This window comes from Meles meles, chromosome 9 (assembly GCF_922984935.1).
Source record: "Meles meles chromosome 9, mMelMel3.1 paternal haplotype, whole genome shotgun sequence".
NCBI lineage: Eukaryota > Metazoa > Chordata > Mammalia > Carnivora > Mustelidae > Meles > Meles meles.
In genome coordinates, this window is record NC_060074.1 from 68,395,297 (window position 1) to 68,423,253 (window position 27,957).

The 27,957-nt window shown below is 42.9% G+C and overlaps 1 protein-coding gene and 1 pseudogene across 1 annotated transcript in view; one reads left to right on the plus strand and one right to left on the minus strand.

Annotated features, from left to right (window-relative positions):
- Positions 1–1,369: 1,369 nt before the first annotated feature.
- LOC123950742 (plasma membrane ascorbate-dependent reductase CYBRD1) overlaps positions 1,370–27,957 on the plus strand; it is a 37,344-nt gene continuing 10,756 nt past the window's right edge. The window contains exons 1-2 of the mRNA XM_046019088.1: positions 1,370–1,634; positions 18,932–19,140. Of these exons, the coding sequence (XP_045875044.1) occupies positions 1,442–1,634; positions 18,932–19,140 (402 nt within the window). The 5' untranslated portion in view covers positions 1,370–1,441. The remainder of the gene's footprint in view (positions 1,635–18,931; positions 19,141–27,957) is intronic.
- Positions 9,205–11,199, minus strand: LOC123950868 (annotated as a pseudogene).

Below are 27,957 nucleotides of genomic sequence, written 5' to 3' on the forward strand. Positions count from 1 at the left end.
TTGAAAATGAAACACAAAGGCACTGGATGGGGAGGTGGGTGAGTGGAGGCATAAAGCAGAGGCAAGGGCAGATTTGGAGAAGGTGTGTCGGTAGAGATGGGGGTCAGGAAAATTCAAAGGCAAGGATGTGAGTAGAGGGGTCAGGAGCTGGGAGAGAAGTTATGGACATCAGGGTCAGTCAGGGTGTGAAAGGATGAGAGCGGAGGGTGAGGCTGGACCAGACCACAGAAAGCCTTATACTGCAGACACGGGTCCTTCCTTCCCATGTATTCTCCCTCTTTTTCTCCACTAAGGGAAAAATAATGACACAGGTGAAGTGTGCAGCCTCCTCTTAACCCTTAATCCTGCCCTACCACCAGGGCTTGACACTCCTACTTCCTTGGTCTTTTCTGTTGAAAATCACTTCCACACACGGCCTGCACATCCAAAGATCTTTCAAAATGGCGACAAGGCAATATGGTAAACCAGTCAGTCCTTGGAGATGAGCTACAGGAGAAGGCTAGAAGTGAATGTTCCCAAATGCATTCTAGAAGCCCTAACTAGAAGCTCCCAAATGCATTCTAGAAGCCCATTCTAGAAGCCAGAGCCACGTTTTTTCAGGTTTTTTGTTTGTTTGGTGGTTGTTGTTGTTTTAAGATTTTACTTATTTGACAGAGAGAGAGCACAGGCAGGGGGAGTCGCAGGCAGAGGAAGAGGGAGAAGCAGGCTCCCTACTGAGTAAGGATCTGGAGGTGGAGCTCCATCCCAGGACAAAGGCAGACATGCTTAACAGACTGAGCCACCCAGGGCCCCCGAGAGCCACGTTTTCTTTCATAGCAACAGACAACAGGCAACAGACAGTCTAATGGAGACGGTAACAGGAATGCTGGAAAGAGGGGAAAGAGTGAAGTTTCATTTTCATCCAAGTGGGGCTCTGGCCCAGATTAGTTTGTGTAGGTGGGCACTTTTACGATCCATTATTTATCGCACTGTATAGGCAAATCCAGGGCCCAGGAGATGTCTGTCTTCCCTCTCTAAAGCGCAAACTGCAGGAATTTCCTTGTTAGGTAGGGCCTCCTGGGCACATTCCTGGCATCTATTGAAGACAGCCAGTCCTCAGGGCTGGGGCTCAGCAGGCTTCGTTAATCAAAATCAATACACAGTCCCATCCTCTCTTCTCAAAACCTAGCGGTAGCCCTACTCCCTTAGTCATCTCACAAACAAGGGACACGGCAGTGGGTATGGAATCCTTCCAGCTCTCGCCGCAACAACGAACTGGATGGGTTACTGGATGCCGGGCCAGGGGGCGGCCCCGAGATTCCAGCGGCCGGCGGGGAAGCCCTTCCTCCCGGGCGGAGGCAGCTCCCAGGAGTAGAAGCCCGCGTCCCGCCCCGGAGCCAGAACCTTAAGGCCGCCGCCGCCGCCACCCGGCAGAGTTCTTGCGGCTGGCTATGGGGCTCTGATGGCCATGGACGGCTACAAGGGCTTTCTGGGGCTGCTGGTGTCGTCGCTGCTCGTCGGCTTCCTGTCCGTGATCTTCACCCTCATCTGGGTCCTCCACTACCGGGAGGGACTCGGCTGGGATGGGACCACGCTCGAGTTTAACTGGCACCCGGTGCTCATGGTCACTGGCTTCGTCTTCATCCAGGGCATCGGTACTGGGCATCTCCTGGAGGCAGCGGGGAGGGACGCAGCGGCCGGGGCCCAGGACGGATCGCTCTCAGCCGAGTGGGGCCGACGTGGGCGAGCGAGGGGGTGAGGGGGGCGCGCGGGGCGCGAGCGGAGGGTGTCCTGGCGCCGAGACGGCGGGGCGCGGCGGCGGGACCGAGTCGGGGCTCGCGGGCGCGCAGACCCGTGACTCGGCCGACGTGGGCTAGCGGGCAGCGGCGGCCTTGGGGCGGCGCGCGGGGCCGGGGAGCGCGGCCAGACGCCTCGGGGTGGGGGGAGGCCGAGCACAGCTGCAGCCGGGCGGGTGGCCCGCTCCGCCGGCCCCACTTGGTTAACTCTTTGCTGCGAGTGGCGGGGGCGCGCTGGAAGCACCCCGTGGCCCCCGAAGCCGGGACGCAGGAGCGAGGCTGGAGAGCCGTGCCTCCCTAGAGCAGTGGCCCCGAAAATCGCCCCCCGTGGACAGAGCCTGCGCGCTCCCTGGCGCAGAGAGGCTCTTTAGGCGAGGCCTTTCTCGGAACTTTCTTCAGGGGGGCAGACTGGGGGAGAAACGCAACCGGGGAAGTGGTGGGGGCGAGAACTTGTCGGTTCCGGTCCCAGCCTCGGTCCTGAGTGAAGGGGCCGGCCGGTCAGCCGGTGGCCAGGGTGAGGAGAGCATCAACTTAGGTCTCACTCCACGTAGAGCGTTCAGTTCAGTCCAGTCCGGAAAGCCTCCGGGACTCAAAAGGGTGTTAGGCTGCCCTGCCTGGTCATGGGACAGACTTGAGCCCAACTTGTTTTTGTGGCTGCCGACCAGCGAAATTTCCCCTGCGGGCCTTCCCGTTGGGCGCTGGCCCCGAATCGGGCAAGACATGCCAGGTGAGGGCCTGCGGCCGGCCGCCTGGCTCCCAGACCGGCTTGTGCCCGAGACATCCCTGGGGTTTGCCGTGGCCACGTTTGGCCCCACACGAGCCAGCTCCGGGCCTGCACTCCGTGGGATGAGGCTGACCGAGAGGGAGGGTTCCGTGGACGGCAGATTTTGTTTTGGGGTATAATTGACACATATGTTTCATGTGTGTAACATGGCCAGGTGTATGATTATATTTAGGATTTATAAATCGGAATGGTCACTACAGTAAGTCTAGTTAACCTGCACCCGCCCACATAGCTACACAGTTTTTTTCCTTGTGATAAAAACTTTGAAGATGTGCTGTCTTCCCTACCTTTAAGATCTACTTTCTCCGGGCGCCTGGGTGGCTCAGGGGGTTAAAGCCTCTGCCATCAGCTCAGGTCATGGTCCCAGGGTCCTGGGATCGAGTCCCGCATCGGGCTCTCTGCTCAGCAGGGAGCCTGCTTCCTTCTCTCTCTCTCTCTCTCTGCCTGCCTCTCTGCCTACTTGTGATCTCTGTCTGTCAAATAAATAAAATCTTAAAAAAAAAAAAGATCTACTTTCTCAGCCACGGCTCAAATATACAATGTAATATTATTCTTGTAGTCATCATGCTGTACTTATTTTATACCTGTAAGTTTGTAAATTTTGATCACCTTCACCCATTTCGTCTCTGCACCCCGGCTTTCCCCCATCCACGGCGGTTTTTACTGTGGCTGTGTAGTGCCTGCCGCTCAGTGTCTTGACAGTTTCCTTCCTCTGCTGCTTGGCTGGAAAGGAAGCTTTAGCTAGTGGTGCAAGCCCCATTTATTTGTAGACACTTTTCAAAAAGTGGAGTCAAGGCCTGGTTGATAAAGTATTTAGAAGAAGGTAGAAAGCGGTGCGGGGGGTGGGTGGTTATAGCTCGGAAAACAACAGATAGAAGCATAAAGGTTTCAGAAAGAGGTTGAAACCTCTAAGCCTTGTCTTTGAGCAGGCCGCCGTTTCTCCACCAGTATCTGGCTCTCCAAAACAAACAAGTGAAGAAAAGAGCTCTGATCTCTTTCGCAAAGCAAAGATTTTTGTTTCCGTGTAAAACGTTGGCTGCCGCCTTCCACGGGTGTGGCCAGCACCATCCCACCCTGGGATGCAGTGGTAGGTGTTGTTCAGGCTTAGTTCACCTGGGTTGCCACAGGCAAGGGGGTGCGAGGCCCATCAGGCAGCCAAGTTATTTCCTTACGTAAGTCTCCGTGATTTTGCTACTTACGGAAAATGAGAAAAACATACTCCAGTTCCAAAATCGCTGTCATCAGAAACACTCTTTCCTTTGAGGTGGAGCCCTGAAGTGTGGCCAGAGCTGTCAACATCCTCTGTTTGCTCAAAGTAGGAGAAACAGTCTCTTCATCTCTTCCAACCAGCACTTCAGAGCAGCTCCTGATACCAGGAAATTTGCCAGAGTCTTCTCATAATTGTGAGGATAAGGGAAACACAGATGATACTAGTTGTTTTCTGACTGACCAAAGAGGAGATGGTCACAAAAACAGTCACTAACATTTATTGAGTGCTTTCTGTATGCCCACTAAGTGCTTTCTTTCACAGGTATTTAAGAATAAACCAAGGCACAGAGCAGCTAAATACCTTACCCTTATTTTCAGGGTTCATTTCTCTGCCTTTATGGTAATATGCTCACTTTCTGCAAAATAATCTTTTTTTTTCTTTTTTTAAAGACTTTATTGATTTGACAGACAGAGATCACAAGTAGGCGGAGAGGCAGGCAGAGAGGGAGAGAGAGAGAGAGGAGGAAGCAGGCTCCCTGCAGAGCAGAGAGCCCGATGCGGGACTCGATCCCAGGACCCTGAGATCATGACCTGAGCCGAAGGCAGAGGCTTAACCCACTAAGCCACCCAGGCGCCCCTGCAAAATATTCTTAAGAGGAGCAAACACTTCATCTAAAATACACCTTGAAATTCTTTATTCCTGTTAGAGTCCACTAGAGTTTTCCTAAAAGGGTTTCTAGTTTCTCTAAACTATGAGCTTTTCTTAATCTGTCCATACTCACTTTGGGGCAAAAACATGTAAATGGAGGGGCGCCTGGGTACCTCACCCCGTTAAGCTTGATTATGGCTCAGGTTGTGATCTTAGGGTTGTGACATCAAGCCCCACCTAGGGGAGTCTCTCACTCTCTCTTTAAAAAGACCAAAAACCAAAACAACAACAACAACAAAAAACCGAAAACACATAAATGGATATTTTGGGAATTTTCATCTGTTTATTTTATGCAGACTTTGTTTTCTTAAAGCTTAGTTACGGTATTTGTATCGGTTTTGGAATGTCTGTCCTGTTTACTATTTGGATTCCAGATTTGCAAAGCACTTAAAGCAGATAATGCATTTAATCAACATAAACATAAGCTTCTTCCTGCAGACAGGCACATGCGTAGTACTCCTGAGTTTTTACAAATCTCAGTGGGCCAGTATCTCCTCGGGTCCAGTAGTGGAAGGATAAGTGTTCAGTAATCAACATTGTAGGCCAGGAGGGAAACACACATTACAGACCAGTCGTGCTAGAACAGGGCTTTTTTACTGTGTGTAATTGTTTCAGGGAGGAAATTTTTAGGTTTTGCTCTTTCAGATCTCTAGTAATGAACAGGAACAAGACAACTGAATTTGTCTATGATGCACAAATATTTAGAGATGAGGAAGGGAAGGCTAAATTACAGTTATTATTCTAAGCATAAAATGCCTTACAAATACAATACACAAACAGTGAGCAATACTTAAAACCATTTGAGAACAAGCAAGAGTTTTGTGAAACACCTTTAAAAAGCAAGCTCTGGGGTAAGCAGAAAAGTTACAAAATAAATGTGTACCCATGGAGGCTCGCAGACACATAGTCCAGATATACTTTGGGAAATACATGTGTTCTAAACGAGAGTATAACCGACAATGGGATATCTAAAACTGAAATAAAATTTTAAACGAGTGGGATATCTAGTAAATATCTAGTGATTGAGGAAGAGTTTCAAAGAGAACTTAGAAGAGGCTTTGTGCTTCTCTGAAAGGAATGTTTCCCATGAAGTAAATACACTGCCAGGAAACCAGAGAAGCAACCCTCGAAAAGAAGGCCGCAGAAAAGACAGAAACAAATAAACCCTCTCAAAGTGGCAACTGACCTTTTAAAAGGTTCAGCAAGGTGGAATGTGCTATTGGGTAAAAGGTAGAAAATTCAAGTATTTAAATTTGCGGAATAGAAGTCTCAGCAATTCTATCCTCCTCCCATTTCCACATGTAGAACTCCGTTTACTGTATAAACTGAGGGGAGAGAAACTGAATTGTGTAATGATCTCAAGTTGGCTTTGTGAGAAAATGTAACTACGTTTCAGTAACATTTAAAAGACTAACAAAAAGAAACTGAGTACTTCTTAAAAGGCAGTTGGCATATCCGATTAATGCCTCTAGAAGTGACCACATTCCAAATCCCCTTAAGTGTATTTGAAAAGGCTCTTGGGGGTAGAGCCTGGCCAAGAAGACAATGGAGAGAATGCCCCAGATACCTACCCCAAAACCAGCCTTGGGAGCACCACTGAGAACAAAATCTACCAATTTTAGGGAAAGGAAGCTTGCTACAAAGCATAAGGACACAATGCAAGGCAACCCAAAACAGAATTTTTTGGTTATAAATAAATACATGCAGATCTCTTTATAATGTAACTAATAAAAATGTTATAGAAATGATTATTTTGCTCACTTTTTTGTATATCTGGCTCTAAAATAACACCTAGAACCGACAGACAGTAGGCCAATAAGGACGAAGGAGTGATTAGTTCTGTACCTTCATTAAATTGTTAGTAACAAAATGCAATTTTATTCATTTGGGATGATAATGATAGCATCTAAAGTAGAAGTGCCCTCCCTTGCCCCTCAGCGATTAGCCTGTTGAGCCAGTTTGGCTGCACAGCTTTATTTGGGAAGAACGAGCATCAGATTATATTGGAAATGCATCTTTCTTTGAAAGACCTCAGGTGCATTAGAATGTTGCCATCTAAGTGTGACCTGTGTCTCCTCTTGTCTACCAAAGACATCAATTCTCCCTGTTTCCTTTTGCATCATAAACTTTCTTCCCACCGTTGGATTATTTCCAACATGTCATAATGTCTGTCCTCATAAAACCAGCAGCACTCTGAACGCCATATTCCCCCTTCAGCTACTGTTTCAGTTCTCTGCTTGCCTTACCACAGAACATTTTTGGAAATTTTTGTCAACACCTGAAGTATAGACAAAAAAGTATCTCCTATTCCTCTCCCTTGTCCTGTTTTGAAGCCACTTCAGTCAGGCTTTTACTCCACTGCTCAGTCAAAATTGCTCGTAACATTAGCTAGTGGCAAGCACGTAGCTAATTCAGTGGTGTCTTCTCAGCCCTCATCTTGCCTGATCAGAAAGCAGCATATGGTGTAACTGACCTCCTTGGGACACTTCCTTCACTTGGCTTCCAAGACACTTGGTGCACTTGGCTCTACTCTCTTCACTGGCTATGCCTTTCAGTGTCCTTTGCTTGTTCCTCTTCGTCTCCTTGATCCTTTAAATTTACAGTGTCCAAAACCCAGTCTTTTGAGCACTTCTCCTTTCTTGGTGATCTCATCCAGTCTCGTGGCTTTCAACACTGTCTATTCGCGGAATCCGATATTTATGTCTTTGGCTTGGACCTCTCCCCGGAACTCCAGACCCACCTATCCATCTGTCTACTCAGAATCTCTGTTTGGATGTCAACTAGACATGTCCAAACCTCAGCTCTCCATCTTCTTCATACCTCCAAAACCACTCATCACACAGATTCCCCATCTCAGTAAATGGTAGCTTCATCCTTTCTGGACGTTTATATGGTCATCCTGGATTCCTCTTTTCCTGCCATACTTCTCATCCAATCCTTCAGAAAATTATATAGACTCCAAACTCAAAATACAATATTATCCAGACTCTGACCATTGACTATTTTAGTTATTTATTCACTCATTGTCTGTCTTCTATTAGAATGTAAGCTCCCTTGTCTGTTTTCTTCCCTGCTGTATCCATTGTGTGTGGAACGCTACTGAACATACAGTCCGCATTTGATAAATATTTACTAAATTAATGAAAGTTTGGTCAGTCGTCTAAACCAGGGGCCATACTTACAAGGATGGCTTATAAAGTGAATATGAGAAATGGTATAGCACCCACTCTGTGTCTTCCTCTGTTTAACTAAACATTCAGATACACAAGACTGCCACGACCACACTGAGCACCAGAGCTTGCTGCCAGGACAGCATTTGGTATTCTTTTGTAATGGGCACCCTTTCTGCAGTTGTTCATGTAGCAGCCATATATGCACCCATAAACCAGTCTCTCTCCGGGAGACCGTTCAGACACCAGGAGACAAGATCTGCATTGGTGGGATCAGAGCTCAAGGTCCTCATACCCCACAGGAGCCAATATGTTTTTTTATTTTACTTTAGTTTATTTTTTATTAACATATAGTGTATTTTTAGCCCCCGGGGAGGAGCCAGTATCTTTTGTAATACTCTACAGTCCTGGTTGCCAGTGTCCCTGAAGGGGATATACAGTGAGTTGAACAATGGCCCGCAAAAGACACGTCTAACTCCTAATCTTACAGACCTGTGAATGTGACTGTAGTATCTTTGCAGATGTAAAGTTAAGAATCTCAAAATGAGATCATCCTTATTTAGAGTGGGGCCTAAATCCAATGACCTGTGACCTTAAAAAAGACTGGGACACAGACACAGAGGGTAAAGGCGATGTGAAGATGGAGGCAGAGATTGAAATGATGTGTCTACAAGCCAGGGCACACCAAGAGTTGCCAGCAGCCACCAGAAGTAGAGAAGGAGAAGAGAAGGAGAGAAGGAGAGAAAGAGTAGAGCTGCCAGAAGGAGAGAAGTATGGACTGGATTCTGCCTCATAGCCTCCAGAAGGAACCAGTCTTGCCAAACACCTTGATTTTGGACTGTTGGCCTTCAGAACTCTGGGAGAAGACATTTCTGTTGTTTGAAGCCACTCCGTTTGTGCTAATTTATTATGGTAGCTCTAGGAAACCATCACAGGTTTTAACAGTTATTGTACTCTGGGAAGCCCAACGTTTGGCTTTATTGGGTATTTATAGTATTTTTATTGTTTCTCCCAGTCCGTCAGGGGGTCATTTTTATTATAAATGGACGTTCCTAATAACATTGGTGTCAAGCCCCTGGTATCTGTTTATTAGGACAGTTAACCAAAGGTCAGATCCTCGTGCAACAAAAGGTAAATGCCGTGTGTGTGTGTATGTGTGTGTGTGTGTGTGTGTGTTGAGGGCGGAGGGAAGATTGTAAAGAATTAGAGAGTGCCTACTCTGGACAAAAAGGAAACTTCTTAACTGCAGTGAAATGTGGCTGTATGGGGATGCTAGCCCAAAGTGCCTAGAGCTTCCAATGATCTAGGAGAGCCCAGATTTTTAAAAACTGGTTCGATCTAGGGGTGCCTGGGTGGCTCAGTGGGTTAAAGCCTCTGCCTTTGGCTTAGGTTGTGATCTCAGGGTCCTGGGATGGAGCCCCACATCAGGCTTTCTGTTCAGCGGGGAGCCTGCTTCCTCCTCTCTCTCTGCCTGCCTCTCTGCCTACTTGTGATCTCTGTCTGTCAAGTAAATAAATAAAATCTTTAAAAAGAAAATAAAAAAACCTGGTTCAGTCTAAAAGTAAACCAGCCACAAAACCAAAACAAAACCCCCAAACATGATGCTGATCAAACAAAACACATCTATGGACCAAATCCAGTCCAGTTTACAAGTGACTCCTGCTAGAGCTTCTCATCTTGATTTTGTGGGATTTAAAATTTTTCCCTTAAGAAGTAGAACAATCTTCTCTTTTAAAAATTAGACCATAAATCTTTGTTATAACTTCTTTTCTTCCTGTGGAATCTTTCTTAAAAGGCCAAAATAGGCCTTGAAATAACGATCCGGACGTAGGCCATACTTTTCTAAGTTCATTCATTCATTCGGCTTTCATATCTCATGCTATTTAACTAGCATACATTAATTAAGCATTTACTGTATGCCAGACACTCTGTAAAACAAAGGAGTAAAATGTAGCCTTGCTTACAAGTTGTTACTATTTGAGTTTGCTAGAGCTGAATTATGGTTTCCTTTTGGAAGACCTGAGCCCTAGGATTTGAAGTTCAGTGCCTGATTTTAGAGATCAAATGCTTGACCTGGGTCAGACAAAGAGGTGATGTCAGAGCCAGTACTATTTCTAATCTGTTGTAATATTGATACAAGGCATAAGAAAATATAGCTGATGGTCTAACAATGCAGGATTTATGGATACTTATAAATGTCTAGCAATTAATTGGATTTTTCTCTCTTCACACACTATTTGTTACCAACTAGCTGCCTTTGTGATTTCAGTCACTTCAAAGAGATGTTTAAGTGCCAAGATACTAAAACAAATCTTCCAAATCATCCAAATCCCTTCCTGCATTTTGATTCTCTAAAGGTTTTCAGTTACATGATATTCATGTGGTGAGACAGTTTGAATACACAGGCATGTTTCAAAACTTAGATCCCCCCCCACCCCCAGTGGTAGGTGGATTTTATTGGACTGGGACACACCAGGGACCCTCACCCATGGCAGAGAGTGGGAGACAGGTTGAAGATAAAAATCTGATGGTCACTTGTGGTAGGACCACAAATTCTGGGGCTTTGATGGATGAAGGGGAGCTGAGAACCAGGTTGCCTGGTAACTGGGAAGCCCGACTTTACTGCTAGTTGCCTGTTCCCCAGAAGCTGGAGGGAGGCAAAGAGTCCAGAGGGTGCATGCAGAGCTTGGGGATATAGAGGGTGCAGGAAGAGTCAGAAAAACGAGTCTGCTGGTTTCATCTGCTTTTGTAAGGACAAGCTACCGCCAGGCTGGAGGAAACCTGTCTGGGTGGGCGGAAAGTGCACTGCGTAGAGCTGTGGCTGTGGCTGAGACAGGTACCGTGCTGCCCGAAACGCGGAAAGTGCTCTGAGCTGCCGACTGGGACTAAAGGCTGCCTAAGTGGGTCCATAGTGAGGCAGGCGGTTCCATAGGCACTGCTGGGACTGCCTTGGAATTGACGGCACTCTGGGCTCCCTGCGAAAGCAGCTGCTGAGCCCACGTAGTGCCGGGTTCCAAGTACTTGGCATCTGAACAGCTGCTTGGCCCTGTCAGCCCCCAGGAGGGTGCCTGGGGAACTGTGTCTTCAAGGCTCTTCTGCATGCGGAGTCCCTGTGTGAGCAGCCAGGCTCTGCTGGGGCTGATGTCAGAGCGGTCAGGTCCCTCTTCGCGCCCGTTTCTTGAGCTGCTAGGGCCCAAAGCTTCTCCTGCAACTTCTTGGGCTCCTGCGGTGACATTCTCACTTCCATCTCCTTTTTACTCCTCTGCTGCTCCTCCTTCATCTTCGGTTCCATCATCTTGTCCCCCTCTTCCTCCTAAGGGGGTTTGTGCGCAGGCTCCGTCTTGATGTTCTGGTGCAACACCCTGGGGGCCAGGAGGCTCCAGAAGGGCATGGTGCTGCCGGGGGCCCGGGGTGGGGGGCACCCGGCTGTCACTGCCAGACCTGCGACCAGCCCTGCCTGGAGGTGTGCACTCAGGGGGTCACAATGGGCGGTGCCCCGGGGAAAGCCCGCCGGCTTCTGCTGCTGCAGCGTTCACCCGGTCCCTGGCCCATCTAGCCCCCACTGCTCTGCCTGCCCAGGCCTGCCCAGTGCCTGCAGGCTGGGGGTCTCAGGCCTCTGCGCTTCAGAGTTCAGTTTCTCTTTGAGAGCCACTGCAGGAATCTAAGAAGATTATTTTATTTTATTTTAAGATTTTACTTACTTGTCAGAGCTCAAGCAGGGGAAGCGGCAGGCAGAGGGAGTAGCAGACTCCCCTCTGAGCGAGGAGTCCCGTGGGGGACTTGATCCCAAGACCCTGGGGATCATAACCTGAGTCAAAGATGCTTAACTGACTGAACCATCCAGGCGTCCCCCTAAGAAGATTATTTTAAAACGGTTCTCTGCTTTTACGTGTTTTGTTTTAAGATTTATTTATTTGAGAGAGAGAGAGAGAGAGAACATGAACAGGGTGAGGGGCAGAGGGAGAAGCAGGCTCTCCACTAAGCAGGGAGCCCAATGCGGACTTGATCCCAGGACTCCAGAACCATGCCCTGAGCCGCAGGCAGACGCCTGACTGACTGAGCCACCCAGTCACCCCTGCTTTTACGTTTAACCTTGAGGTCTTTGGATACATTCTGGTACATTTTTGGATGCACAGGGAAATTAGTTGATAATACTGCTTGGAGCCTATACCGAGGATGTCAAAACAATACTTTATTCGAAGAGTTAAGAAAAGTGTAATAGGTACCCCGTATTTAATTAGAATGTATAAGCATTTAAAATTAGCGTATTAATTACAGTGTACTTCAAAAATTACAGTGTACTTCAAACAATAACTTACTCTTATTTTATTTGGCGGCTCACTTAAAGCTAACGTAAAGCTGTTAAGTGGGCCCGAGTGTAGAGTACCTATTACTTACTTAAAAAGACCATTTGGTCTTATATGAACTAACACTCAGATCAGCAGTACAAATTGTCTTGAATTTTTGATTCATGCATTTTAAAAGAGGATCTGCTCATTTCCTGGGGAATACTGAATAAGTTACTGTACTTCATTAAATTTATTCATTCAACATACACTTAATGAGTTCTACGGTGTACCAAGCTGTGTGCTAAATGCTGAGATATGGCAGTGAACAAAACAGACATGCTCCTACCTCCATGAATCAAAAGATTTGAGCACAGAAGAGCTAGAATCAAATGGTTGTCTATGTTTGGGGACATTTCTCCTTCCAAGGGTCCCTCTCTCCTCATACCCTTTGACAGATTCCAAATTTGCATTGCCTGCATCAAACCAGAGATTACAGCTTTGAAAGTATATATTTTCACATATTCCTGAATTGACTAGGCAACAAAGAGCTGAGAAATTTTTTAATAAATAAATTCTATTCAAGTTACTACATTTTTCACCTTCGTTTGTCCAAAAAACAACTAAACACAGGTGTTGATTTCCTTTTTCCTTTCCTCCCTTGCTTTCTTTTTAAGTTTATCACAATAGCATATTCTACTACCAATAATTTTTCTTCTAAAAGATTTAACCTGTATTTCTCATAAATATATGTGTTCATGTTTTCCATCATTTTCTGGGGGAAAATGGTCTTGCCAATGAGGGCCTCTAACAGAAAACCCTTGTTTCAGTTACAAGTAGCTGTTTGATGCCATTTCCCCTCCTCATGGGCTTATGAGACCTTTTTCTTCCTTCTCGCTGAACCTCAGGAATGGTGTCTAAGTATATGCCAAGCCAAAGAAGCAAGAAATATTTAAATTCCGCTCTCCAGGAAGTTTTTATAGCTGTTGAGAGTAGCTTCTTGTTTAAGAAATGTGGTTTGATTTGTTAAGGTTGCCCTTTTCTCCTGAAGTCCACCATGGTTTGGTTATTTATACATTTTTAAAAACATGTAAACACCTTATGCAAATGTGGTATTTTGCAGTTATCCCTCATTTACCTAGCGAGCTTTTGAATGATAGCGAACTATGTAGCAGAACTAACATAGCCAGGACGGGCAGAAAACTCCATGCCTCACTCACATGAGAGCCTCTCCAATTTCCACAGGCAGCCGACTTAGTAGAGATTAATTCACTCTTAGGTTTGTGAGCTTACGAAAATATTGTTTTAACTTCAAAACTGTTAGAAACTATTTCAATCATACAGAAAATAACATAACCAATCCCCATGTGTTCATCACTCTGATTTAACAAATGTTCCGATTTTTGCCAACATAAAGATTTATAAACTAGAACTTAAAGGTGGTAGGAATAAAAGATAATACAGGATGATGGAGGGAGGGTAAGCACCCTAACCTGAGCACGATACTTAAAGAGGAGATTGAAGAACTCTAAACTAGACCCAGGGACTGAAAAACCATAATTGCCTGGGCTCATGTGAATCAGAGGCAAGCGCCTCTCCTGCTCAAAGCCACTAAGGGCTTTCTCTGGCAAGAGGACAATATGTTTCATTGGTAACCCCAAATCCACGGTAGAAGATTGAATTGTGTTCCTTTTGTGTTACTGCTGGAGAAGGAAAGCTAGTGTGCACCCCATCTAAAATCATTTGCGTAAATGTGAAAGGTTTAAAAATCCAGTTTTAACACTTAAAGGGGAAAGATTTTAGTTTTATCACACTCCTCTGTGATGCCTGTAGTATTTAGAAGAGTAAAAATTCTTTGCTGAACTTTTTTTTAGGTAAATATTTTACTGAAGAACCACATACATGCAGAAAAATACCTAAATCATAAGTTACATGTTTTCATAACGTGAACACACTCACGTACCCAAATCATGAAACAACATCCCAGGCATCTGAGGATTTTCCTCGTAACCATTGTAACGTCTCTCAGTCATGAAAACTACTCCTGACTTCTAACATCAGAGGTTAGTTTTGACTTTGGAAAAAATGCAATATAACAGGATCCAGATGGGGGAGAAAAAGCTGTTGTGATTTATTGTTCATAATTTGCTTTTCAAGCAAGCATATTCCAAGTATTTCCTTTTCATATGTAGATGTTCAAGTTTCCTCATCTAAAGTGAGGGCAGTGTCTGAGTGATAGGATGGCAATGAGGATGATGATGACAATAATAATATTAATTTTAGAACACTTATTAAGATTAAGCAAGCTACTTAACCTCTCTGTGCCTTAGTTTCCTCCTCTGTATAATGTTCATGGTAACGGTAATCATCCCTTCCTCACAGAGTCGAGGTAAGAATTATAATGTAAATGTAAACATGTGGAGCACTTAGCATGGTTCCTCCTATCTAGCAAGGGCTCATTTGTGTGTGTGTGCGTGTGTGTGTGTGTGTATGTGTGTGTATAATAAATGAGTTAACTCAGAAGAGGGTGAGATGATTATTAGATTTTCATATTAGCCACATTTTTATTTTACTACTGCCTGACCACACAGATTGCAAAATGCTCTCTACTGTGTGGATAAAAGGTCACAAAGACATTGGGACAAGAGGCATTTGTTTTTCTTGAGAACTAGAAAATCCTATATGGTGTGCCACTGAATCAGAGGAGAAAAAGCATAAGGAGGGGAGGCTGTGTGTTTGAGTTGACTTCAATTTTATTTCTAGACTTTGGTCAGCCTGCAGAGCGTTTTATATTTATTTTAAAAACACTTAATGGGTCACATACACAAATAAAACTAATGAAATCTTAATTAGATCAGGGGATTATATTGACATCAATTTCTTAGTTGTGATATTGTACTATGGTTATGTAAGATGTTACCATTGGTAACACCAGGTGTTGCTAGCTGTGTGAAGAGTATATGGGCTCCATCTGTATTATTTCTTTTCCTTTTTTTAAAATTTATTTGACAGAGAGAGAGAGATCACAAGTAGGAAGAGCAGCAGGCGGGGGGTGGGGTGGAGCAGGCTCCCTGCTGAGCAGAAGCCCAACCTGGGGCTCAATCCCAGGACTCCAAGATCACGACCCTAGCGCAGGGCAGAGGCGTTACCCACTGAGCCACCCAGGCGCCCCTCTCTGTATTATTTCTTACAGCTGCATGTAAATCTATAATTATCTCAAATAAGAGTTTAAAAAAAAATGCCTATGGAGCCACATACTTTGAGCCCAGGGCTGTCCTAGTCTCAGGGTACAAGGAGAAACAACAAAATACATTCTTGCAGTCAGAGAGGATGAGAAGGGCTCTGAACTAGATTTTTAAAGTATAGGGGTGCCTGGGTGGCTGAGTTGGTGAAGCATCTGCCTGCAGCTCAGGTCATGACCTCAGAGTCCTGGGATCCAGTTTCGAGTTTCGTGCTCCCTGCTCAGTGGGAAATCTGCTTCTCCCTCTCCCTCTGCCCCTCCACTTCGCTCATGCTCTCTCTCAAATAAATAAATACAGTCTTTTTTTTTTTAAAGACTTTATTTATTTGACAGAGATCACAAGTAGGCAGAGAGGCAGGCAGAGAGAGAGAGGAAGGGAAGCAGGCTCTCCGCTGAGCAGAGAGCCCAATGAGGGGCTCGATCCCAGGATCCTGGGATCATTATCTGAGCCGAAGGCAGAGGCTTTAACCCACTGAGCCACCCAGGTGCCCCAATAAATACAGTCTTAAAAGAGTTCCAGCTGACTCTAGAACAGCATGGGTTTGAACTGTAGTACAGGTCCACTTACAGGTCGATTTTTTTTTTCAATAAACACACTTTACAGTACTGTAAATGTTTCTCATGATTTTCTTAACATTTTCTTCTCTCTAGATCACTTCATTCTAAGAATGCAATATATAATACATAAAACATACAAAATATGTGTTAATCAACTGTTTATGTTATGAGTAAAGTTTCCAGTCAACAGTAGGCTATTAGTAGTTAGGTTTTGGGGAGTCTGAAGTTATATGCAGATTTTCTTTTTCTTTTTTTTTTTTTTTTTTAAGATTTTATTTATTTATTTATTTGACACTCAGAGATCACAAGTAAGCAGAGAGGCAGGCAAAGAGAGAGGGGAAGCAGGCCCCCCGCTGAGCAGAGAGTCCAATGCGGGGCTCAATCCCAGGACCCAGAGATCATGACCTGAGCCAAAGGCAGAAGCCCAACCCACTGAGCCACCCAGGCGCCCCAATATGCAGATTTTCAACTGTGTGGTGATCCTTACCCCTAACTTTGCTCAAGGATCAAGCGCTGTAACCTTGTTTAAGGCTCAGCTGGTCTACTGGTGCACTAAATGGCTTTAAAAGATTCACCAAATATAGAAATGATTATCTGAAAAGTCTCCATGTCCTCAAGGAAGTATAACCAATCATACTCATAAGATAACCATATATGCACTATTGGTAAGTAGCAATTCTTCTGACTTTGGATTAGATGAAAAGAATCCTGTCTTACTGGTGAGGGCTGTCAAGTGTTGTGGAATGGAATGAAAGGATAGGAAGATTGACATCTTGGGCTGAAAACTTTAAGGAAACTGAATTCACATCTGTCTTTATAGGTTTATATGTGTCTCTGCCCGAGAATGGATTAGATAATCTCACACATTTTTGTGATCCTATGAAATTCTTTATATTCAAATTATAAATGTCTTTAGTAGGAATGTGCCCCCTTTTTTTTCTTACTAGAACTAAGCAATATACAGGATTGTACAATATACAATATACAGTGGATATAATGGAATCTATCTTGCAAGGAAATATTCTTCAAACTTTTTCAACCTGCCCTACATTTTTAGATCCCTAAATTTTCCCTGACATGGACTGGAGGTGTGGGAATGAGGGTGGGTAGCAGCAGGATATAGTCTTCAGAACAAAAATTAATCACATGCTGGTTAAGGTGACCATATAATCTGTTGCTTAAACCAGGACACTTTATTTTTTTTTAAAGATTTTATTTTATTTATTTGACAGAGAGAGAGATCACAAGTAGGCAGAGAGACAGGCAGAGAGAGAGGAGGAAGCAGGCTCCCCGTGGAGCAGAGAGCCCAACGCGGGGCTCGATCCCAGGACCCTGAGATCATGACCCGAGCCGAAGGCAGCGGCTTAATCCACTGAGCCACCCAGGCGCCCCAACCAGGACACTTTAAAAAAAATGCTTTCAAAAATGTTTTTGTTAGAGGCTCCTGGGTGGCTCAGTGGGTTGGGCCTCTGCCTTCGGCTCAGTTCGTGGTCTCAGCGTCCTGGGATCGAGCCCCGCATCGGGCTCTCTGCTCAGCGGGGAGACTGCTCCCCCCCTCTCTCTGCCTGCCTCTCTGCCTCCTTGTGATCTCTGTCTGTCAAATAAATAAATAAATATTTTTTTAAAAAATGTTTTTGTTTAAGTTTAATCTACATGCAAGGAAGTGTACACTGAATCTTCCCTCAGTGAACACTTATGTAACCCGCACCCAGACGGAGAAACAATATTAGCAGGAAGCTAGAAATCCCTTGTATGTTCCTTTCCAGTTACTGCGCCCTTTCCTCACAAGGGTAACCAACATCCTGACTTTTCTTATTGCAGACATGAGTTTTTCTTGTTTTTATACTTTGTATAAATTGAATCCATACAGTACATACTTATTTATGTCTCATTACTTGGCATCAACATTATAGGTGGATTCATATTCTTGGGTGAAGTTCTAGTTATAGATTATTATATATATTATATATACGTTTTATATATAATACATATATATTATATAGTTATTATTCACTCTCTTTATTGTGTATTATTCTATGGTGTGAATATATCACAATTTTTTTTTAAAGATTTTATTTATTTGACAGAGATTACAAGTAGGCAGATAGGCAGGCAGAGAGAGAAGAGGAAGCAGCTTCCTGCTGAGCAGAGAGCCCGATGCAGGGCTCTATCCCAGGATCCTGAGATCATGACCTGAGCTGAAGGCAGAGGCTCAACCTACTGAGCCACCCAGGTGCCCATATCACAATTTATTTATTCATATTATTCATGATGGTCATTTGGGGGAGTTTCTAGTTTTGGGCCCCTACAAATGGTGCTGCTAATAATATTCTAGTGCATGTCTTTTGGTGAACATACATACATACTTCTTTGAAGAATACACCTAGGAGTAGAATTGCTGGATCGTAAGTTATGCTCAAGTTTAGCTTCAATAAATACTGCTGGCTTTCCAAAGTGTTTGTTCTCATATATCTCCTACTGTGGAACATGGGAGCTCTGATTGCTTTCTATCCTCTCCAATACTTGGCATTTTTCATGTTTAGCCATTCAGATATATGGTAGACATAGTCTTATTTGATTTTAATTTGCATTTCTCTGTTGACTAATAAAGTTGATATTTTACTTATGTCTATTTTTGGATGTAGTTTTTGGTAAAATACTGGGATATATTCTTTTGTCTATTTAGATCTTGGTGCATATTTTTCTCTTCCTTAGTCTATCTTTTCTCATCAAACTAAGATGCACACACACACACACACAGAAACGGTCATAAGATTAATAATCTAGTTTTGGATTTGTTAAGCTTGAGATACATGGAGGCATCTACATAGAGACGTCAAGAAGCTGTTGCATTATGTGGGTCTGGAGTTCAGAAGGAAGTTCTGGGCTGGAGATAAGAATTTTGGAGTCCCTGCCATGTAGGTGCCATCTCAGTGAAAGAGAGAATGAGGTCACCCACAGAGAAAAAGTCCTAGAACTGAGCCTGAGAGCCACCAGGGTTTGTTCATACATTGGGAGTAAAGAAGATGCTGGCAAAAGAGCCCAAAAAGGAATTCTTGAAAGGCAGGGAAGAGGGGAGAAGCAGAAGCCATGTGAAAATGGACTTTCATGCAAGGGAGTGTTAAGTGCATCAAAGTGTTCAACTTGTGTTGATTAAAAAAAGCAACACCTCATTCTGTCCCCCTTCGTCTCTTTCTAGCCATCATCGTCTACAGACTGCCATGGACCTGGAAATGCAGCAAGCTCCTAATGAAGTCCATCCACGCAGGGTTACACACCGTTGCCGCCATTCTCGTGATTATCTCTCTGGTGTCTGTTTTTGATTTCCACAATGCCCTGAGTATCCCCAACATGTACAGTCTACACAGCTGGGTCGGACTGACGGTTGTCATACTCTACATCTTACAGGTCAGTGTCTTGGTGTGTTTATAAACACGTTATAAAAAGTAAAACTGTTCAGATACCAGAGATGTTTTCTATACATTCGTATTTCTTGGAAATCGTCTGGTCATTCCCCCACTAGACTCTGCTCTGTTTTCTTTCCATCGTCAGTATTGTTCCCTGAGGGGCCACCAGAACTGCAGAATTCACAGTCTTGAGTGTGAGATTTTAGATACGGGCATATCTATGTAGGGAAACTTCCATCTCCATAACACAGAGGCTGCCATTATGTAGACTTCAAGTTCCATGTGCCAAATAAACAAGCATAGGTAAGAGCTACAGATTTCTTCCGCATATTTACTATCACTTCTATTTTCTCACTTTATGAATGAAGATGTAAATTTTACTTCTCTGTTAGATTTTGTAGGCTCAGTGATTAGTTTAGTTTTCCCCTTTCTTCACTTAGTAAAAACACGTAAAAGCACATTTGGAGAGCACTGCATTTAAACGTAAGTTAATGGAGTATGATAGGGATGTGGCTGTTCTAGGTCACTGAAGGGAAAGGTTAATTTTAGAAGTCTTCTTGGTGTTAACCACCTTGATGAAAAATCGTTATCAACTATGTCAACTCATTTCCCTTGCCTTGTACAGTATATATCCAGCTACCTAATTGGGATATCAATGTAAACTTCAGTTTTCTGGGAATATAGGAGAAGAAACTGAATCTACAAAACCCCAAGGCATATCTTTTTTTTTTTTTTAAGATTTATTTATTTATTTGAGAGAGAGAGAGAGAGAAAACATGGGAGTAAAGGGCAGAAGAAAATGGAGAGAGGATCTTAAGCAGACTCTGTGCTGAGCACAAAGCTCAACATGGGGCTCAATCTCATGATCCTGAGATCATGACCCGAGATCCTGAGCTGAAACCAAGAATCTGACTCTCAGCCAACTGTACCACCCAGGCACCTCCCGCACCAAGGCATATCTTAAAATATATGAATGTATGACCGCTTAGAAAAAGACCTCTTACCAGGAATCTGTCATTTTTCTTTTTAAAGAAAGGCTTTTAAAGCCTTAAAGCTTCTTGAATTTTAATTAAATAAAAGTGAAAGTATATATGGACTGTATTGATTATTTAAGTTTGCATTACCATGACTGGAGGTAGGGATCAGAGGATGAAAAGGGGCCAGACAGGATGGGAGCACAGAGAAAACCCTGGATAAGATATGATCTTACTGAGGGGCGCCTGGGTGGCTCAGTGGGTTAAAGCCTCTGCCTTCGGCTCAGGTCATGATCCCAGGGTTCTGGGATCGAGCCCCGCATCGGGCTTTCTGCTCAGTGGGGAGCCTGCTTCCTCCTCTCTCTCTCTGCCTACCTCTTTGCCTACTTTGATCTCTGTCTGTCAAATAAATAAAATCTAAAAAAAAAAAAAAAAGATATGATCTTCCTGATAAGAAGGAAAAAGAAAAGTATCTCTAATTGGATAGCTGAGCTTAGCTCAGACCTCCTGTCCTCAAGGTTAATTATCCCTCTGTGTTCTCGTCTGGGAGTCAGCTTCTTTTCTCCCCCCAGCAGCTGGTGGATCCTCCCGGTTCAGAGAATAGGAGGCAAGAACAAAGACCATTGAGATGCTGCCAGTTGCTTTAGGGTCTCCCTTGGCTTCCTGGTGTCTCTTCAGAACTTTCCTCAGCTCCATGTTCTGTTCTCAACTGTCCAACTTTGTCTCACTTCTTCTGCACCACTTCAGAATGCCAAACACAGGAGCCAGAGCGCTGTGTGAAGCATTCTACTTCTCTCTCCTGGTCCTTCATGGGAGATGGCCCTTGCCGGGGCTGAGGAGGCATGAGTTACACAGCCGGTGGTAGAGCTGGGACTCAGGCCCAAGTCCGGGGCCCTCCCCACGAGCACTTAGTTCTGCCCTTCCCATGATGCCCTCATGATCACTCAGCTAGCCCTCGAGCATCCTCATCTGGAGGGTGTATCTCTGAGGAACAGAATGGAAACCACCCCAAAGCTATGTAGCTTTCCTGTGAGAGAGTTCTGTGGTTCTGAGTGCAGTAATTAAATCAGACTAGATAAAATACCTTAACTGAGTCATGTGGTTGTTTAGAGCTGTCCAGGTAATTCAAGATTATCTCCCAATCATAAGATCCATAAACTAATTACATTTACAAAGTGTCTTTTGCCATGTAACATAACATATTCACAGCTTTCAGGGATTAAGGTGTAAATATCTTTGCAAGTGTTGGGAGGCAGCATGATTCAGCCTACTATAACTATGAATAAAAAAATAGAAGAAATTCTAAATGAAATGAAAAGCTGATTCTTTAAAAAATAGACAAACCGTGCAAACCTGATTGAGAAAAAAACAAAATATACAAACTTCAGAATAAGAAAGAAATATAATCATAGTTACAAATAATATTTTGAAATTAGGACAGGTTATTAAATTTTAATACACAGTAATATACTTAAAAACCTTAAAGAAAAAAGGACTATTTTCTTGCTAAATATAAACTACCAGATTTGATCCAAGAGGAATTAGAAAACATAAACTGGCTAATAATATTAGGCAAAATTGGTAAGTTTGTTTGTAATCTATCACTAAAAAAGGCATTGGGTCCTTACTGTTTTATACCTTTGACCTTCTAGGAACATGTACTTTCAACTATTCCAGGACATCGAGAGAAAACAAATTTTCTTAGATATGGCCCCATTGTGCATTACATACCACACCCAAGATGGTGGCTCCAATGAGAAACACCTTTACTAATACCCAACATCAAACACCAGCTTAAACTGTGAAACTTGTCAAATTGTCATTCAACTTTACCATAGAGATTTTAGCTACAAGATAATGAAAAAAATCAGTATAAATAATAACTTATGACCTTTTTTTGATTTGTGGATCATGTAATGTACATCTAGTAACCCAAGAGATGGCTAAAGTAATACGAGCATTTGGAAAGGTGGCTGGATATAAGATAGTCATTCATAATTCATTAACTTTTGCCTAAACTGGAAATAATCACTTAGAATAAAAAGTAGAATTCATTTAAAATGTAGATATAAAATTATAAAATACCTAGGGATAATTTGAAAAATGAGGGTATAAAATCTATATGCAGAATATGTAAAATACTACAAAATCTTATTGAGAAAACATGGTATAATTAGAGAGATACCATGTTACTAAAAGAGAAAAATTAATATGGAAATATCTGTCCCTCTTCAATCATATTTATGTTTAATATCATTCTCGTTTTAAGCCCAATGGGAGTCTTAAGCTTGCAGAGCAAATACCAAGGATAATAAAAAAATTTTTGAAAAAGAAGTGAAGGGATACTTGCCTTATTCAAAACAAGTTATTAACACAAAAGTAAACAAAATATAGTCACGGAAAGACCAGAGAGGACACAAATGGTCCAAGCATGTAGGAGAGCTTTTTTTCATGACACTATGGTATTTCAATTTAGTGGGAAAGAATGCTTATTTAATAAATGTTACCATAAGGGGCACCCGGGTGGCTCAATCCATTGGGCATCTGTCTGCCTTCCACTTGGGTCATGATCCTGGGCTCCTGGGATTGAGCCCGGCACTGGGCTTCCTGCTCAGCTGGCAGTCTGCATATCCCTCTCCCTCTGCACCCCCCTTGTGCATGTGCACACGCACACGCTCTCTCTCTCTCTCCCAAATAAATAATATCTTTTTTTTAAAAAGTTATCATCATAATTGGTTACCCATTTGGAAGAAACCAAATAAATAAGCAAAACAACTCTGCATATAAAACAAAAGAAAATAGATTCCAGATAGATTAAAGTCCTAAATATTAAAAAAAAAAAAAAGCCAATGAAAAGAGAAGAAGAAAATTAAGAAGCATATAATCTGATTTTGGGGAGTCCATAAGGTTGATTAGAAATCCAGAAGTCGTAAAGGAAAAGAAAGACCTATTTGATTACATAAAATTTTTAAAAAATTATATGGGACGAAAGATACCAAGGTCAACAGAAACTGTACCAGGGGATATGGGGAATAATCATGTCGTGTGTTAAGGGTTAATGCATTTAACATATAAAACAATTCTCTTTTTTTTGTTTTAAGATTTTATTTATTTGTCAGAGAGAAAGTGCACAAGCAGGGGGAGCGGCAGGCAGAGGGAGAAGCAGGCTCCCCGCTGAGCAGGGGCTGTAGGACTCCATTCTAGGACCCTGGGATCATGACCTGAGCTGAAGGCAGACGCTTAACTGACTGAGCCACCCAGGTGCCCCTAATATATAAAACAACTCCCAAAAATTAGTGATAAAAAGGCAACCTCATAGAAAAATAAACAGAAAATTTGAATAGGCAAGTCAAAGAAGAAAAATCTAAAGTACCAGTAAGCATATGTCCAACCTCACTAAGAAGTTAGGAAAATGGAAGTGAGGACAATAAAATGGTCATTTTCCCCCACAAGATTATCACAACAATAGTGGTGATGTTCCTTGCTGCCAAGGGTGTGAGGTAAAGAGTGCTCTCTTCTGCTTTTCCACTGCTGGCAGGAAAATACATTGTTACCAAATTTTAGGGAAGTAGTTTGTTAATAGCTACTAATTTTTTTTTTTTTTAATTTGGTTACCCTTAACCTAACAATCCCACATTTGGAGAGAGTGGAAATTTAAAAATACTGTAACATAAGGAACTCTGAAAAGGATTTTTAGTGGGGCACTGTTTATGCAGTCAGGAAACAAGCAGCAACTGAAATAGGAATGGTTAAATAATCTGGGGTAAATCAGTGGTGGATATTAAAAAGCTATTACAAGGAACGTAGCTCTGTCTACTGACCAAAGTAAAATCATGATACATTCTTCAGTATAAAAAATACTGAAGAGGGATGCTTGGGTGGCTCAATCACTTAAGCGGCTGCCTTCGGCTCAAGTCATAATCCCAGGAACTTGGGATCAACTCCTGCTTTGGGCTTCCTGCTCAGTGAGGCGTCTGCTTCTCCCTATGCCTGCTGCTCCCCCTGCTTGTGCTCTCTCTCTGGCAAATAAGTAAAATCCTTAAAAAAAAATACTGAAGAGTAAAATGCACAGTAAAATGTCATAGTAAAATGTCATCTAAAAAAAAAAAGGAGGAGCACCTGGGTGGCTCAGTCAGTTAAACATCTGCCTTTGGCTCAGGTCATGATCCCAGGTCCTGGGTTCAAGCCCCATGTCAGGCTCCCTTCTCTGCCTGAAGCCTGCTTCTCCCTCTCCCTCTGCCCCTCTCCACTGCTCATGCTTGCTCAATATCTCTCCCTCTCAAATAAATAAATAAAATCTTTTTTAAAAATAAAATAAAATAAAAATAAAGGAAAGAGAGAAAGAAAAAAAGCATATATGTGTTGATGTGTAAAGAAAGGTATGGGAGAATATACCACACTACTACATTGTGGGAGTGGGTAGGATTGGTTGGGGGAATATTCTTAAACATGTCTTGTTTGAACATGTGGCTCTTTTGTTTTAAATATAAGTAAATCATATGTTACATAAAAATTATATATATGTAGTTTTTTTTTAAAGATTTTATTTATTATCTGAGAGGGAGAGAGCACAAGCTGGAGGAGGGGCAGAGGGAGAGAGAGAAGCAGACGCCCTGCTTCTGCTCAGTGAGCCGGACTCAGGGCTCGATCCCAGGACCCTGGGATCATGACCTGAGCCCAAGGCAGATACCTAACCGACTGAGCCACCTGCTTTGGGTGTGAGGTACCCCTACGTAGTTTCTAAAACTAAACAAGCAAATGGGTGCCCCTCACCACTGTTGTGAGTACTCACGTTGTGCTTGGTGCCTGTGGTTGTTTAGGAACCAGGTGAACAGTGACCTGTCAGGGAAAGAGGACTCCATTCCAGCTTTATTCCTGGGTCGCATGACAGCTGTTTTCAAGTTATTTGCATTGCTTCTCCATGGAAGGGCCAGAACCGAACACCCAGGTGTGCTCAGGAAATGATTACATGGAAGAACATTTCCTTTCCCAGAGGAAAGAAACCAATTGTCAGCTTGCTTTCTTCACTTTAAGCGCCCTCCTTACTATGATTTACAAAGATTCCTGTCTGCAAAGTCTTAGTTGTAAAAATTGATGAGCCACAAAAATACGCTTCACCAGAGACCTGCTTCTGTCAGATTTCTGAAGTCAAAAGTACGAAAGGGAAGCAGTGGCTCTGAACCAAGTTGAGTTCTAGGCGGAGGTTCTTGGAGCTGCCACTTGTGGATGGAGAGCAGGAAGCCCCAGTTTCCTGGAGCAGCAACAGCTGCCGTCTTTCTGCCGGCTTCCATGGCCCCAGCAGCCTGCACTAAAGTCCCAGAGTTTAACTGTGTGTGGACCATTCACATAGTTTGTGAGGTTGGTTTGCACTCCCTGCTCCCACCAAAGAACACTTCAGGAAACAATCCTACCACAGAGTATGAAGATCGCAGAAGAGATGGTCAAGTTCAGATCCTCTTACCGTAGCGCTCTTGGGGGTGGCTTAGCTTCCCTGTCAGGATTTATCCACCAAGCGAAGCCAGTGTCAGGTGATTTCAGTAAGTAAAGGAACGAAGGAGGCAAGGAACAAAGGCCACAACCAGAAAAGACTGAAAGGTCTTCCTCCTTCCTCAAGTTTCGCTATGGATTGTAAAGCGTTTCAGGTGTAGAATTCTTTTCAACTTGTGACATCTAGCCTCTGGGGCATTTTTAAACAATAACAAACTATCAGAGGTCCAAACTGTACTCTCAGTGGGCTGTGTTGTTGCATATCTGACCTCTGCTCCCCTCAGCCTGTTGCCAGGGTGGAAATAGGTGGATCCTACGATCCTTGAGCCTACCCCCAAAAAGAGAGGGCCCGTCTTTCCTAAGTCCATAGATTAAATTCCATAAAAATGTGTTTGGGTCTACTTGTCTGTAGATGTTTTCTTGACTGAGGCACTTGGGCCCAGGGTTGGACCAGCCTGGATCATCTAATCTGCTGCCTGCCCCCTGCCCAATTCCACAGCCCCGAAAACAAACACAGGAATGATTCCCCTGCCAAGCAGAGATCCTTCGTTTACCCTTTCAAGGAGGAAATTAAGCTGAAATTTTTTGAGAGTCTTCTCCCAGATTTTGCTTACACATATTTTCTTTTTTTTAAGATTTTATATATTTATTTGACAGAAATCACAAGTAGGCAGAGAGACAGGCAGAGAGAGGGGGAAGCAGGCTCCCTGCCGAGCAGAGAGCCCGATGCGGGGCTCAATCCTAGGACCCTGAGATCATGTCCTGAGCCAAAGGCAGAGGCTCAACCCACTGAGCCACCCAGGTGCCCATATTTTCTTTTCCTTTTCATCTCTCTGAGGTATTCCTTCTCTCTGCTTCCAAGGCATCCTCTTAGAGTAGTTCTCAAAGTCTGGTCCAAGGAACCCTGGGCGAGTGGAACCAAGATTTTTCAGGTGCTCTTTCTGTTCAAGTTCTTTTCCAGTTATTTGCATTGCTCTTTTCATAGTACTTTTCATAAGACTAAGATGGTATTTGTTTTTGTCGCAGTTTCTCACAAGAGTTCAGAGGACTTTTCCAGAGGCTGCATAATATATGCTATCCCATAAGACTGAATGCAGAGACAAATAGAGGAAACCAATTACCCATTATTGAACCAGACCTTAAAATGATTTGCCAACGCACCACTCAGTTCACTATTTTTTTGTTTCACATAAGATAGTTATTTTCCCACAAGACATGTTATTTGTGTAAATATATAGAGAATTTATTATCACTGTTAAATGAATAAGTATTTTTAGAAGTTTCAGCTTTGATTTCTAATATGGTAAATGTCAATACACACAATCCATATAAATGAAAGCTCTTTGGGGTTCTGAATTTTAAAAAACCCTATTGTATGTATTTAGAAATTACAGATCTTGATAAAGTTACAAGATCATGATAAAATTAACTGGTGCTTCCACCATGCAACCTAATTTAGAAAACATAGAACCTCTACCCACTCCTACCTCGATCCCATATCTCTCTACCTATCCCAACCCCCAGTGATAACATTCCCAGAAGGTTTTTTTGTCATTCCCTGTTTTTCTCTATAATTTTACGTCATACTGTGAATCCCCAAGTAATACGTTGTTTAGTTTTGCTTTTTTACTATTTAAAAACGTCTTGTAATATTTGTATCCTATTGCAACTTTTTAAAATTCTGCTGATTCAGCTATATTGATTCCTCTAGCTATATTCATTTTTATTTTTGTGTCCCATTGTACAAATATATCATGAATTTACTTATCCATTCTTTGCTATTAGATGTTTGGGCCCCTCTCAGTTGTTTTTTGTTCCAAACAATGCTATATTGAACATTTATATACAATAGCTTTCATAGGCAAAGGTTACTCTGGGCGTATATTTATGAGTAAAATTATATACTCAGCCTAAAAAAGAAATGCCAAATTGTTTTCCACACTGGTTGATCCCAGTGTGTTCCTGCCATCAGCATTTAAGAGTTCCCGTATGGTACCTCCTTGCCGACACGTATCCTCTTCAAACTTTTTAATGATTGCCAAACTAGTGGGTATAAAATAAAGCCTTCTTGTGGTTTTAATGTTTATTTCACTGATTACTCATGTTTCTCTTCTCAGAAATACCTGTTTGTATCTTTCATCCGTTTGAAAAATGAGGTTTTTTTTTCTTTTCCTTGAAGATATGTAGGAGTTCTGTGTCAGATTCCTTTTCATTTATATGTATTGCTTATCTATATCTTCCAGTTTGAAGCTTTTATTTTCTCTTTTATTAGTATTTTCTGATAAATAGAAATTCTCAATTTTAATGAAACAAATCTATTAATTTTTTTCTTTAAGACTATTTTTTTTTATTTCATT